General features: G+C 26.8%; 1 protein-coding gene across 1 annotated transcript; it reads right to left on the bottom strand.

Annotated features, from left to right (window-relative positions):
- Nucleotides 1-6282: 6282 nt before the first annotated feature.
- Nucleotides 6283-7868, bottom strand: RKD4 (RWP-RK domain-containing protein). The gene is made up of 3 exons (XM_068625670.2): nucleotides 7618-7868; nucleotides 6880-7426; nucleotides 6283-6558 (listed from the first exon to the last, which is right to left on the bottom strand). The coding sequence occupies exons 1-3, from the start codon at nucleotides 7866-7868 to the stop codon at nucleotides 6394-6396; spliced, it is 963 nt and encodes a 320-aa protein (XP_068481771.2). The 3' UTR covers nucleotides 6283-6393.
- Between the last annotated feature and the right edge of the window lie 6338 nt (nucleotides 7869-14206).

Below are 14206 nucleotides of genomic sequence, written 5' to 3'. Positions count from 1 at the left end.
ATACCTTTTGTAAATATAATTTTTGTGGTAAACTTGTATATATATAAACACAAATAATTACTGAATTGTCATATAATTATATAGCCACGTGTGCTCAAGTATTACAAATTAAAATTATAATACTAACTCTGTATAAATAATATTTATCACAGCACAGTCATAATAGCAAGCGAAAGTAATTCTCACGTTATATTATATCGTTACTGTAAACACACTTAAGTAAATTTTACATCTAATTTATTTGGGTTTTGGGTTTTGGAAATGTGAACTATGGAAAAGATTTGCCCTTTACCATTATTTTCCAATGTTATATATACTAAAGTTAAGCATTGAGTTTGTTTCTGTATGTATAGTTTTGAGTAAATGAAAAATAAATTACTAATATAAATAGCATAAATTTATATCAATATAATGCAACTTATTAAATAATAGTTAAATATATTTTTAATCAAAGTTAGTATAATGCAACGCCACTTATATTAAATAGCTTCAATAATGCCAAATAAACAGGTGTAACGTGTCCTTTGATACGTGTTTATAAAATTGATTTCGATTTGTAGAATTGATCATCATAAGTATATTTGAGTTTGTAATAGCATAATTTTGTACTAACAACATGAACATGAGTTTTATTAGACAATAAAAATTTAAAATCAATTTCGGCGATGCATAATGTTTCAAAACTTGTAACTAGAAGTGAAAATTTTAGTCAAAGTATGATACCCACAATAATTACTGTAAATTCGCCAAAGGTTATTTCAATAGCTTTAATGAAACTTTGGTCTAAAACTTGAACCCACATTTTCAACACAATGAATGACAAGTCTAATGGTCAATGAGAAAATTCATGTTTAACTCATTTTAGACTCAAGTTAAGGCGTGTCAAACATACATTCAAAGTCCAAATACACTTTTAATACATCTTTAATAGGCTGAATACTTAGTTGATACCTATACAAAATTTAGATAAGTGTTGGGAATACACTATTTTTTTAATACACACACTTTTATTGATTAAAATTTATTAAACTCGATAAAGAAAATCTTTAAATAAAATAGAGACTTGCAACATTTTATATTTTGTGATAAATTTAAGTCAACAGCACAGTGTGCGTTCAATAATGTTGCTAATCATTTGTTTAGATTTCATTCAAATGGCATCATTGTTCTAAATGCCTGAATTCACACAGTATAGTAACAAGGGTTTAACAAGTTCTAAATTTTATTAATGACCCAAAAAGATTGTCATGAAAACAAGAGGAAAAGGTCATGAAGACGATGGAAATAAGCAAACTTTTTTTAAAAGAAAATTGAAAAGAAAAAATCCTTAAAAATTGAACTGTAATTCAATTTTAAAAATGGCTTATAAAATAAAATTTATTCTCATGAAATATTATTATATTTAATAAATCAATACAAAAATAAAATTAAAACAAAAGTGGGATTCACAAATAGATAATGAAATTAGTGAGATGATAAACTCATTAAAATCATAACATTTTTATCAAAATCTTTATGCTGAATTTATTTCTAATGTTCTAAATATAAATGGTGAATTTTATTGATTCTTATATTTTTTATTAAAAAAAATTGTCAACTAATTAAAACATTTTTTTTGTGTTTGAATTTTGTAAAATATTATTCTTAAAATTAGGGTAAAACAATGTTTTTAAAATAATTTATATGACAGAAAATAGTTTATTCAATATCTGTTACATTTATTTAATTAAAGAATATGATGAGACTACTCGAACACAATTCAAAGTGGCCATACTTCTGTTGATATTCACGTGGATTTTATTTCTTTTAACTAAATGAAATAAGAAACTTTTCAAAAATTAAAAACAATAATTTGCAAAATTAAAAATATATTTAAGTTAACAATATAATTATTTTTAAAATATATTTAATCGGTGTAATGGCGTATATTAGGGTTTCAAACGTAACTCATAATTCAAAACATTTCTATTTCTACATCATTCTTTGTTCGGTCCACACCACAAACCATTAATTAAGTCTCCGCAAGCACCTTTCAAATTTAATTTCTCGGTCACATTTCATTAATTTAATTGGTTAATTAATGCACTACCATTCTACAACTCTCCAACCATCTACATATGTTAAGGAAAAAAAAAGTTCACATTAATGATTCAAAATATTTTAAAAAATAATTAATACATATAATTTAAAGTACAAATAAATCAAGGAAAAAATATTTTAAAAACTACACATAAAATAAAATGTTGGAGATAGGAGAAAACGTTCTATACTTTTTTATTACTAAATTTTAAATAAATATATTAAATGTAAGTAATGCATGCATAAGAGGTAGGGTAACATTTATTTATTTTTGAACAGATAATATAATATAATAAAATATAAGAGAATCTCTCGGAGGAGTTTATTATTTCCATTGAATTTAAGAAACTTGGCATTGCAGTAATTAATTTGAGTAAAACCTAATTCAAAGCCCACACCAGATTGGAATGCAAGTGTTGACCATCACAGATAATATTTGAAAGCTTGCAATTACAGTTCGATGACTTAACAGCATAGGCTTAAAAGTTAAAAAGCGTGTCTTGCAAGTCATTTTCTTTATTAATGATAAGCACGAGTATAACTTTCTTTATTTAAAAAAATACAAAAAAATTATATATTTTACTTTTAGAATGAATTAAAATAAAATTCCTTAGTAATCTGTTTTCAAATTTAATTATCTTCATGCTAAAAGATTCGAGTATAATGTTTTTAAAACTTAAAATATCACATGTAACACATCATGTATTAGCCTAACTGAGATGTCAAGTTGCATAGTGATACCTAACATGAAATTTTTTATTAAAAAATATATTAAAACTTACAACCTTTTTGAATGCATGAAGAAATTATAAAAATTAAGTAATGAATAAAATTAACATTGTCTTAACAATTACACAACAAAGTAAACAAAAGAAATTTGAGTATTGCTTTTTTTTTTCTGTTAAATGTATCCTAACACAAGTTGAAACTAATCCATTGAAATACATGTTTTTCAGTTGAGATCAGTGAAACACACTAAGTAATGACGGTATTGTATGTTGTTGTAATATAAATGAAAAGATTATTCTTTGTGAATAATGTTTATATATTGCCATTAAATTTAAATTTATTTGTTATCTCGAACCTTAATAGTTGAATTTTGAGATAAACAGAGTATATCAACATTAAAATTCAGTGGAAAAATAAGTCCAAAACTTCAGAATCAACAACTAATGTTGCCAAGGAAAAGGGCCCATAAAGTTAAAGCCCACACTTTCTATCCAATTACAAAATGCAGATACTGTCAGGGATAGTTGAGATTTGATGTTAGTTATATTTATTTAGATAATGGAAAGAAATATGATTTTTTAGTTAAAAATTAAATTAATATTTTATTTATTTGAAATTTTAATAAGATAATGCAATATATGTATAGAATAAAATAAATATTTATTATATATATACACACACGTTATTTTAAGATGAGATAAACTGCATTACATTCATAATTTTTGTTATCTTCTTATTTTCTATTTATATTTTAAATTTCATAATAAAAATTTATTGTTTAATTATAAAACATGATATTTAATATCGTTTTTTTATTTTATATTATATACTTTTTTTCATTTATTAAAATGTCTAAAGATATTTCCCACGTTCGGGTGGATTAGGTCAACCCAACCCAATCCTTTTATTGGATATATTAGATGGAATATTGAACATAGTTTGGAAAAATTTGAGAGTGAAATCACAAGTATTTTACTTTTTTAATAACAAATAATTTTATTTTAATTAAAACTATAAAATTGGTAGCTGGTGATTGAAAGATGTTAAATTAACTTGTTAAATTATGCATATTTAACAAAATTACATGTTAAAACAAATGATAAATTAAAACTGAAAGAAATAAATATATTGATATAATATTTTTATACAAATATTTTAAATTTTAACGATAAAATTAAGAATATTTATAATTCCAGTTTTTAATTGATTTTAATTTTTCTAGTTTTTTATTTATCTTGATTACTTTTTATTAATAAATTATCTTAATTACGTTTTTTTCAAGTATTCTGTGTGTGTATATATATCTACAATATTGTGTATTTTATTCATTTACATAATACTTTAAAATATTTTCAATCAAATTTAAAATAAAATAAAAAAGACATATATGTAAATATTATACTTTCTTTATATTAATAAATATTATGATCAAGAAAATAGTGTAATACAAAAAAAGTTATCATTTATCAATACCAGTGTATTGAATCTTACTGTTAGAATAATAAAATATTGTAAATAGTATAGCGGTTAAAATAAATTGAATAATATAAAAATATTTGAAAAATAGCAATAAATAAAATCAACTTATTATTTATCATTATCAATAAGTTATGCAATAAAAAAAGGGGAAAAAATATTTTGTATAAAAATATGTAATAATAAATTCTTAATGTAAGTAACTTCTATTAAAATGCTAAAAAACTAGTAAAATTGTGCATCAAACATTATTTATATATTTTTTACATAACACAATTAATAAAGTTAAATAACTTGTTTAAATAATAATAAAAAGTAGAAAATAACTGACAATAAGCCTTATTAGTACATATATAATTAAATTATGGTTATCGATCTTATTCAGATTTTTTTACTAAATAGATTATTTTTTATTTTCAAAATAAAGGGGATTTAACCAACATAAATTTAGTAAACTTATTTACTTTATCAAGTAGTTTATTTGTTATTATAATTTTTTTATTAGACATAATAAATTTCAGAGTCCTGAACACCAAATTTTAATTTGTTTGATTGAGGCATTCCATATATATAGATTTAATTTTAAAAATTAAGAGTTGTTTGTTTATGTGGTATAAGCATTTAGACCAAATGACATGTGATACACTATAATTCCCAAGTCCCAACAAAATAGATCTTCATCCAACATCATAACTACCAAACAAAAAATCACATTCAAGTGCATCAAAATAGAGAACCATCATGCAATAAGTGACCACACTTTCATGCCTGCATATGATAAACAAGTCACATGAAATTAAAACCACCATTTGTACTGTTGTCACATTTTTTTTCTACACAAGGGTTCCACAACTCTACACTATCTTTTATAAACTAATGTATGGATCATGAAACTCATCAAATTAAGTTAAAAACCTAATTCATAACCTTAACATTTGAGTGAAAATTTGTGTATAATAGTTCATGTATACATTTTTTCAACATAACTTTTTTTTAATTTAAATTTTAAATCAATTTTATATCCAAGTGTATTAATATTTATCTAAAATCATGTTGATAAACATTTCATTATAATTCTTTATCATACCCCCATCATACTGTAACAAAGTGTGGGTGAGAAAAAAAAAAGTTCCTAAAATGCATGTCATTTAAGACTTTAATGTAATATTAATTACTCATCTCTATTCAAACACTTAGTTTTATAAATAGACAACACAAATTATAAAAAAAAAGTACAGCATTCTGCCTTTTAAATTTAGATTTATGTAAAAAAAATTAAAGAGGGAAAGAGTAAATCATAAATCTAAATATTATATAAATCATGTAGTTTTACAAACACATTGAGCAAATTCTTCCAATTGGTTCTACAGAAAATTGGTCAGAAAAGAAATTATTAAGATTTGTTCAAGTGTTAGAATCAGATTGTGTCGATGCCACTTGATCGTGTTAAAAACATTGCACTAGAATGAGTTATTGCCAATATTTTTGCCCAAAATAAGTTTAGTATAAGTTTAACAAGGAGTCAGATTTTCTTCAGCAAAATCACGTAAATTTGAACCAACAATTTTATCCTTAAACAGTGTCTGAAAGTTAAGGAGCTAAACTGGCTGAGACCAACTTTGAAATGAGTTTGATATGTAACTAGGATATTGTCCTAAAACAATATTTTGTGTAGATTAAGAAAAGTATTTATAAGATACTCTCCTAAAAGCAGAGGCAGAGGATGATAAAAGATGTTAAAAATTACATCCGTGGTGGCTCAGTTATTTTGGGAAGAGAAATTAGTTAATCATTTTAACCAGTTGCTGGGTAGTTGTAGAAGAATAAAGAATATAATAATAGTAGGAATTAATGGACAAGAATAGTTGAGAATAAGATCTGATATCATAGGTTCCAAAAGTAAGATTGTAAGTATTAAAAGACATAAGATGAGGTAAAGAGGTGATGAACAAGATGAGTTGTGAAGTCAAATCAGTTTCCTAATTCACAATATGAACCTATGTTACCTAGTAGAGTCCTCCACTGTCCTATTTTATGTAATGTTTCAAATTTCTATATACTCCTATTCCTTTTATGTTCATCCACGAATTCCAGGCATAACCATGAAGCTCAAGCTTGGACTGCCATACCCATATACCTTCTCCTCTTGTAATTAGCTTTGAAACAAGCTTGCCTCAGCTTCTTGGCTTTTGCACTTATTTCCAGTCCTGGTAATTTCTCCAACAACCTTTTATGCTTCTCCAACATGGACACCTCCTCTGCCAAACCCAATTCCTGCACCACATACCAACCACTTTCAACCATTGACCACAGAAAAGTAATAAAATCAGTGGTTAATTAGTCTTCACGTTGGTTTTCTTGTCACCTTCACTGCCCTTTTATGGGGCACAAACTATTACAAAACAGTACAAACTACAAAGTTCTTAATTATGATTCCGCGTGGGGTCCAACTCCTACAATTGTAAACTCACAATTTCTCAGCAAATAAAAGCAAAATTGTTTACTACTTGAGTAATTAAGAGACATGGGAAATAAGGTAATAAAAAGAGAATGTTGTTTCAGTTGATGCTCATTAAATGTTACAAGGTACATTACCTTAACATTGTCAATGAGTAATTGCAAGCTCTTGAGTTTCCTATGGGGCCACCTCATGATGTTAAGCTCCCTGCACCTTCTTTTCAACATGGTTAACCCCACATTCATTTGCTTCGCAGCTTCATTAATGGGAACATCAAAATGTTTCTTTATCTCCTCAAATTCCAAAGCACATGGCTTCTTCTTCTTACTGCTACCGCTACTACCACTACCTCTACCTCTAGCTCTAGGCACTAGCATCTGCTCAATATTCTGCACCTCCTCTTTCTTCACACAAATGGCAGACCCACTTTCAATCGCCAATAAAGCATCCCCAAAACCCTTCTCGCGACTGCAACGACCGTTTTCAGGAACAACAATAATGTTCAAGGGCTTCTGGTCCACCTCCTCCAAATCTTCACCCAGGGGTGGGAGGCTAAAATCGATGTCCAGGTTTTCCAAATCTGGGAACTCATTCAAGCTTAGTTGCTTGCTTGAATATGACAACTGCTGTGTCCAATCGTGGTCGGAAAAACCCTCGAGTGGTGAAAGTGAAACCTCCATGGTTCTGAAGTCACACACACCATTAAAATAAAACTCATCCCCAGACACACACGAACAAAAAAAAAAACAATATAGTACTGTTTATCATATAAGACAAAATGAAACAAAGAAAGTTCCAATCAACCTCGAAAGTCACGAGAAACTGTTTCATAGGAATAATACTAAGGAAAAGACAATGAAGAAAGAGGAACTTACTTGTCCGTGGGGTATAGTTGAGCAGAGAAAAAGCATGAGTTGAAGGTATGAGGAATGATCTCAAGATTTGGGAAATCACGTTCGGAGACAAAGTCCATGTCGGAGAGAAAGAGAGAACGCAGAATAGGTTTGGAAGGACTAAGGAGAATGCGAAAAATGAGAGTATTTATAAATGTGTGTGTGAAGTGATGTGTGGTTTGGGAAAAGAGGGAGGGGGTTACAATTTTCAGACCAACTCTTGTTCCGTTCATTTTTTGAGACATTGAACCGCCAGTTTAGATACATCATAATCATATTCATCCTCGTTTCAGCTTTCATTAACGCTTAATCACTAATTAATAACTCATCACAACCACCCTTCTTCATCCATTCTCACTCATCTCATACATCTGCATGCTGCATCATATCTCATTCTAATCACAAATTAATAATCTCATTAGTAATAATCACAGATTAATAACCTTTCTTTTGGGATATAATCTTCCCAAAAAATGCATAATAATTAAATTACTAAAAAGAAACCGATGTTTGTTATCATGTAATGCAAGTAAGAATGTTATAGTGGTGGGGAGATTTGTGATTGGTGTTTTGTTTGTACGTGTAATTGAGGGGTTGTAAAAGCGTGTTTTTCCATACATATTTTGTCATCATTTAGTGTTTTAGGAAATGCTGCTATGTTCATAGCTGTTCCTAAAGTAACGCATCAAAACTATTATAAAACAAAATAAGACAAACGCATTGTGTAGTGCAGTCACGATATTCATCCACACAAGAACTTAAAAAGAAAAGGATAAATAATAAATGAGGTGTCAATAGTAAAAAATACGAGTTAGTCCGCTGTTTTTTTGGACTGGTCCACTCCATCACAGTATGGGCTGTCAACCCGTCAGTTTTTTTCTATTTTTTTATTTTTAAATCATAAATAATATTGTTTTTAAATTACTTAAACATTTTTTTATGTTAACTTAATTAATACTATTAATAATCAGAACTTAAATATTTATGATTTTAATTATAATAATATGACATACACATATGTAATATAAAAAATTAATCTCAGAGTTATTTTTTAATTTTTTGTTTTGATTAAACAGACCAGGCTAAACTCAAAATTCAATATGTCCAGTTAAATTAATGAAAGGCTGATAAACCAACTTTTTTTTCCTAACTGAATATAATAAAATAAAGAAGAGATAAAATCAGAGACACATTTATCTTTTCAAATTATTTAAGTTTTCTTATATTTTTTAAAATTAATTGTCAGTTGAGTATGGAAACTAATATTAATTATTACGCTTAGTCATAAAACAGGATAGGTGAGTCAGAATGTTGTTCAACAGTATTAGTTCATTTAAAGCAACAATCATTCTTATTCATAAAATCGTATACAGATCAGATAGATGTGTTCATAGAAATATGTAATCATGATTTATTTTAAAGCGTAAGATTTATGAAAAATAAAATAGAAAAAAGTAAGAATATTTTAAGAAAAATATATATTCAGTGACTAATTTATTATTTTTTAATATTAAGAAAATCTTAAACATAAGATAAAATGAAATGAAGGGAGTAATCCATTTCATTATTGAATTACTTCAAAGAAGAAAAAACTTTGGTACGTACTTTTTAAATATACTATTTTTTATTGCTTAAAATTTATTATAGATTATAAATATTTCTTGGACTTATATTTTATTTAATAAGTTTTTATTATAACGATTGAAAAATAATATTTGATAATAAAATATGATAAATAGAATGGTATTAATGTCACTCTCTCAGTTGAATATATGAGTATATTTTAGAAAATAGTTAAAAGACCAAAGGAGAGAAGAAAAAGAAAAGTATATGTGTATTTATCCAAATCTTTTCATTTATATAATTATATAACATTTTTATGAATATAGTTACTGAGGTTTTATAGAGTTGAAATGTGATATTAAAATTATATGAATTTGAGAAATTTAACCTCGTTATGTATTATATTATGATTATGATTACTTTTGTAAATTATTAATGAATTAAAAAAGCGTCAGTGTTATCCCAATAAATAATATAAAATGAACTAATCACGATTATAGAAATAGAAAAGTAAATTAAGAAGAATTACCGTTGCGGTTGAAGTGGTAGTCTTTTATATCTACCCTGCAACCAAAAAATGTTTGAAGTTATTTCGATATTTAGAAAATACTTGTAGAGTTTGTTGTTTAGAAAATATTTGGAAAGAAAAATAATATTTTCTGCTGACTCTCTTTTCCTATTTTACAACCAAATCATGGTGATGTGTTTGAGCTTTCGTCAAGGAAATTGGTGCAAAAACTCAAGGAGTAGAGTTTTTCTTGCCAAGAAAACTTAGCACTAATTACTATCTTTACTTCCAACTAAGAAAAAACCTTCATGCTAATTCACTTTCCTTTTCTTCATCTCTTTATTTCTAAAGTTTTTATCATATAACCTATACCTCGTGCAAATTTCTTGATTATTTGGTTATCAAGAACAAACAACAATTGTTATTGTTTTTCTTAATATTGTTATAAAATGATGAACAAACTTTTCTTAACTTGTTATTTTTTTATTATTATTATTATAAAAATTTATTGTTTTTTAATATTATATATTTTTATATTATTAGGAGTTGAATGCTCTTAAGATCTATTGATATTTGGTACCCATCAATCATCATAAGAAAATATATTAAGGTAAAAGTAAATTAACATAAGTTAAATCATGCACAAAGTTAGATAATGCAAAATGTTAATCGTGGTACATATCTTAATTTTGACCCAACTGTAAAAGAGTTCAACAAGACCCTATAATATGTACAACAATCAAGACAAATATATGTCATTGTTATAACATATATTACATCCAACATACCGAGTACTCACTTAAGTATCAGATAATCTTTATTAAGTGTAATTTAAGTCCAAAACCAAAGACCGAGGATAAGAAGTCATAGTTGGAAGAGGAATCACAAGGAGTTATTGTCTCACCCCTACTCAAGAACAAATTTAATTTGGGAAATTAATTTCAATTTTGTTGTTTATGTTTCATTATTATGAATTATTTTTATTTGAATTCGGAAATAAGAAAATTAAAAAAAAGTTGAATTGTTTGAATTAAGAAAAATTAGATGGAAAATAAAAGAAAAACTAATTATTTCTTTTCACTTTTCACCCATTTTTTTTAATAAAAATAATTTAGTCTTTCACTCTTTTTTTTGCCTTTTCCACTTCTTATATCAAATAAAGTTAAAAAATGTTAATTAATTTATGCTAGAACTTTGAATTATAGTTTTTTTTTTTAAATAAAAGCTTCTATGTTAGGTATCACTATGCAACTTAAGATCTCAGCTAAGCTGACACCTCAAGTTACAACAATCATTTACCATCACATGAAAAAAATATTATTGAACAAAAGAAAAAAAAAAATACAAAAATACGGGGGACTAGACCAAAACCCATATGTTAACAAAAACGATACATAGGTAGACTATACATATTCATAAAGAATTCTAAGAATAGACAAGGTGGAAGCCTATTATACCAAAGAAAAGGCTCTCTATGAAAAAATCCTAAATTAGCCAACTTATCAGCACACGCATTTCCTTCACGAAAAATATGAGTAACCCTAAACCTAATTTTCCCACAGTAATTAAGACAAGCATTCCATCGATTACGAAGCATCCAAAGAACAGTTGTCCTAGTAGTAAACGCATCACAAACCAAAGTAGAATCACATTCCAACCAGACATTAGTAAGCCCCATCTTTTGAGTTTCCTCCATAGCATGTATAACCCCATAAAACTCAGCAACCAGAGCAGTCTGAACTTCAAGAAATGCAGAAAAAGCTCCAATAAATTTCCCCATACTCCCACGAAAAATACCTCTGCAAGTAGCAAGACCAGGATACCCCTAGCAGCCCCATCAGTGTTAATTTTAACCCAGTCTGGTGAAGGAAACTCCCATCTAACAGGAAGAGGACGTAAAACTTTACCAGTACGAGTGTTAATACCAAAAAACTTGAGCACGTTGAAATCGAACATATCATTCTTCATTGAAGCTTTAGACGAATTACCCACTAGACAAGTTAAATCTTTAATAACCAAAATAACCCTAGAAACCTCAATTTTATCCTGAAAACGAGCATAATTCCTCATACGCCATAACATCCAAATAGAAAAAGTTATCACAACTAGCTTAATCAATTTAACCAACGGACTACCATCACTCTTAATAAAAGAAAGAAGATCATCCTTATTAGAGAAATGATAAGTAGGAAAAATGTGTTGAACCCAACTCCAAATACGCAAAGCATTAGCACATTCAAAAAATAAATGTTGAATAGATTCCTCGTGCTTTTCACAAAGCGTACACATATATGCAAACCTTTATTTTGAATATGCTGATCTGTAGGATGCCGCCTTTATGTAAATTTTTTGTTTATCTTATTGAGATCATGAACATTTTTCTTGTTTCTTGTGTGATTAATTTAGTCAACTTGTGATTGTGATTGAGTTTAAGTAGTTATGTATGGTCGGTTGGTGTAGGATGGGAAATTTGACTTATAAGTTATTTCATTAAGGTTAATTAGAGAATTTGAATTAATAAGCCTCTCTTATTATATTATTCTTAGTTGATTAGATAAAATATTATATTTAAATAATGAGAAATTGAAGTTTAATTTGAGATTTAGTTGTCTAAATTCGAAAATGAAAAGAGATATTGAATTAAATCTGTACTAGTTATATAATTGCTGTCCTAATCAATCTCTCTAGGACCATCTTGATATATAAACAGGAAGCATATCTTTATGATCCCAAATGAAAAAAAAGAGTGATATTTAGAAGTATATAAAATTGGAAATAAAAGGGTTTGAAAGCAACTAGATCTTCGGATAGTATTGCGTGTGTTTATAACATGAAAAAACTGTGATGCGTGGAGGTAGATATAAGGAATTGAACTTTATTCTATTAATAAATCTAGAGAAGTGTAGAAAGTAAATTGGAGGTGTATTTGGCAATTTCTGAAGTGTAGAGAATTTGGAACATAATTATGTATTTTAAATTTTAAAGTTTAGAAGGTATTTTTTTTAGTTTGAAAACCTATTCTAAACTATAGGATTTGAAATATAATTTGTATTCTAAATTTTATAGTTTGAAAGGCATGCATTCGGAATTTTGAAATTTGGAATATAAAATTGTATTTTGAATTCTAAAATTTAAAATACAATTTTATATTTCAAATTTTTAAGTTCGGATGTATGAATTAAAAAAAATGAGAAGAAAGGTGTCAATAAAAAAGATAAAAAAGGAAAAAAATTGTCATTTCATGTGTTATATGAAGATATCCATGGAGGTACAGGTAGATATTGTCTTAAATTGAGGTTAATATGGCCCATCAACAAATCTGTTCACGAATACAGAATGATTATTTCTTCCTATACCTCCATAAGCTTATCATGGTACTCCCAAATTTCAGATAAAAAATCATTTTATCATATTTTAGATTATATAATTTGAAAATATTTTCTTTTATTTACATCTAAATTATATGTAATCCTAGAAAAAAATTATGAAATAGAAAAATTGATTTTTAAAATTTGTTTCTATTTCTAAAATTTGTTTCTATTTCATGTTTTTCTTGTATTTTTTTTAGTATAAATATTTTTCAAATTCTACCGTTTAAATTTTTTTTCTTAAAAAAAATATTATAAATTATAAAATAATAAATATTCTCAGATCCAAAAATACTTTATAGATTCTATAATTAAAAATACCCTACATATTTCACAATCCAAATTATATTCTTTAAAAAAATTCATTATGAATTATAAAATTAAAAATATCTTAGATTTTATAATCCATCAACCAAATAAGAGATGAGATGCTTTTAGTATTTTAAAAAGTATAGTAGTACTTTTTTGAAAAGTATTGTTGGAGAAAGTGATAGATAGAAGCTCGTGCGTGGGACTATATATTTTGGGTGGTCCGATAGCGGGTGACACGATAAGCCCAACAAATACTCGCTAGGATAGACTCAAAATGGCTCTGATACCATATTATGAAGTGGACTTTAAGCCTAACTCAACCCCATAAAACCGGCTCATAGGATTGAGGTTTGCACTCACTTATATACAATGAAATGCTCTAATCTCTAGTCGATGTGGGATCTCCAACAAGTATAATAGTACCGCAACGAAAGGTGCGTTTTTTTTAGTAGCATTAAGTTATATTATATGTCTATAGTTTTAAAATTTTAGTGTGGCATTTTTTGTGTTACGTGTTTGCAGTGGATTAAATAAGATATTACAAAAAAAAAATAGCTCATTAAATAAAATAACAAGCAAATGTGTTTTAATCTTACTTGTAAAACTTAGTTTTTTACTCATAGTCTGAAATGTGGAAATAAACAAATTATAATAACGGTTTTAAACTATCCATGTATCTTGAAAAGGAATAATTTTTCATTTAAAATAACTAAAAATATAGTAGTATACTATAAAGAAAATTGTTCAATAGTTTTTAAATAACCATTCCAAAAGAAAAGAAACTAACAAAAAAGTATTTTTTGGTTCTGCCATTTTCACG

Source organism: Phaseolus vulgaris, chromosome 9, assembly GCF_051622355.1.
Source record: "Phaseolus vulgaris cultivar YP4 chromosome 9, ASM5162235v1, whole genome shotgun sequence".
NCBI classification, from domain to species: Eukaryota; Viridiplantae; Streptophyta; class Magnoliopsida; order Fabales; family Fabaceae; genus Phaseolus; species Phaseolus vulgaris.
The sequence above is the reverse complement of the archived record's forward strand: the minus strand, read 5'-3'. Positions and strand labels throughout refer to the sequence as shown.

Coding starts and splice junctions, on each gene's coding strand:
- RKD4 (XM_068625670.2), bottom strand. CDS start 7,868: ATGAACGGAACAAGAGTTGGTCTGAAAATTGTAACCCCCTCCCTCTTT. Junction 7,427..7,617: donor CAACTATACCCCACGGACAA/GTAAGTTCCTCT, acceptor GTGTGACTTCAG/AACCATGGAGGTTTCACTTT. Junction 6,559..6,879: donor TACTCATTGACAATGTTAAG/GTAATGTACCTT, acceptor TATGTGGTGCAG/GAATTGGGTTTGGCAGAGGA.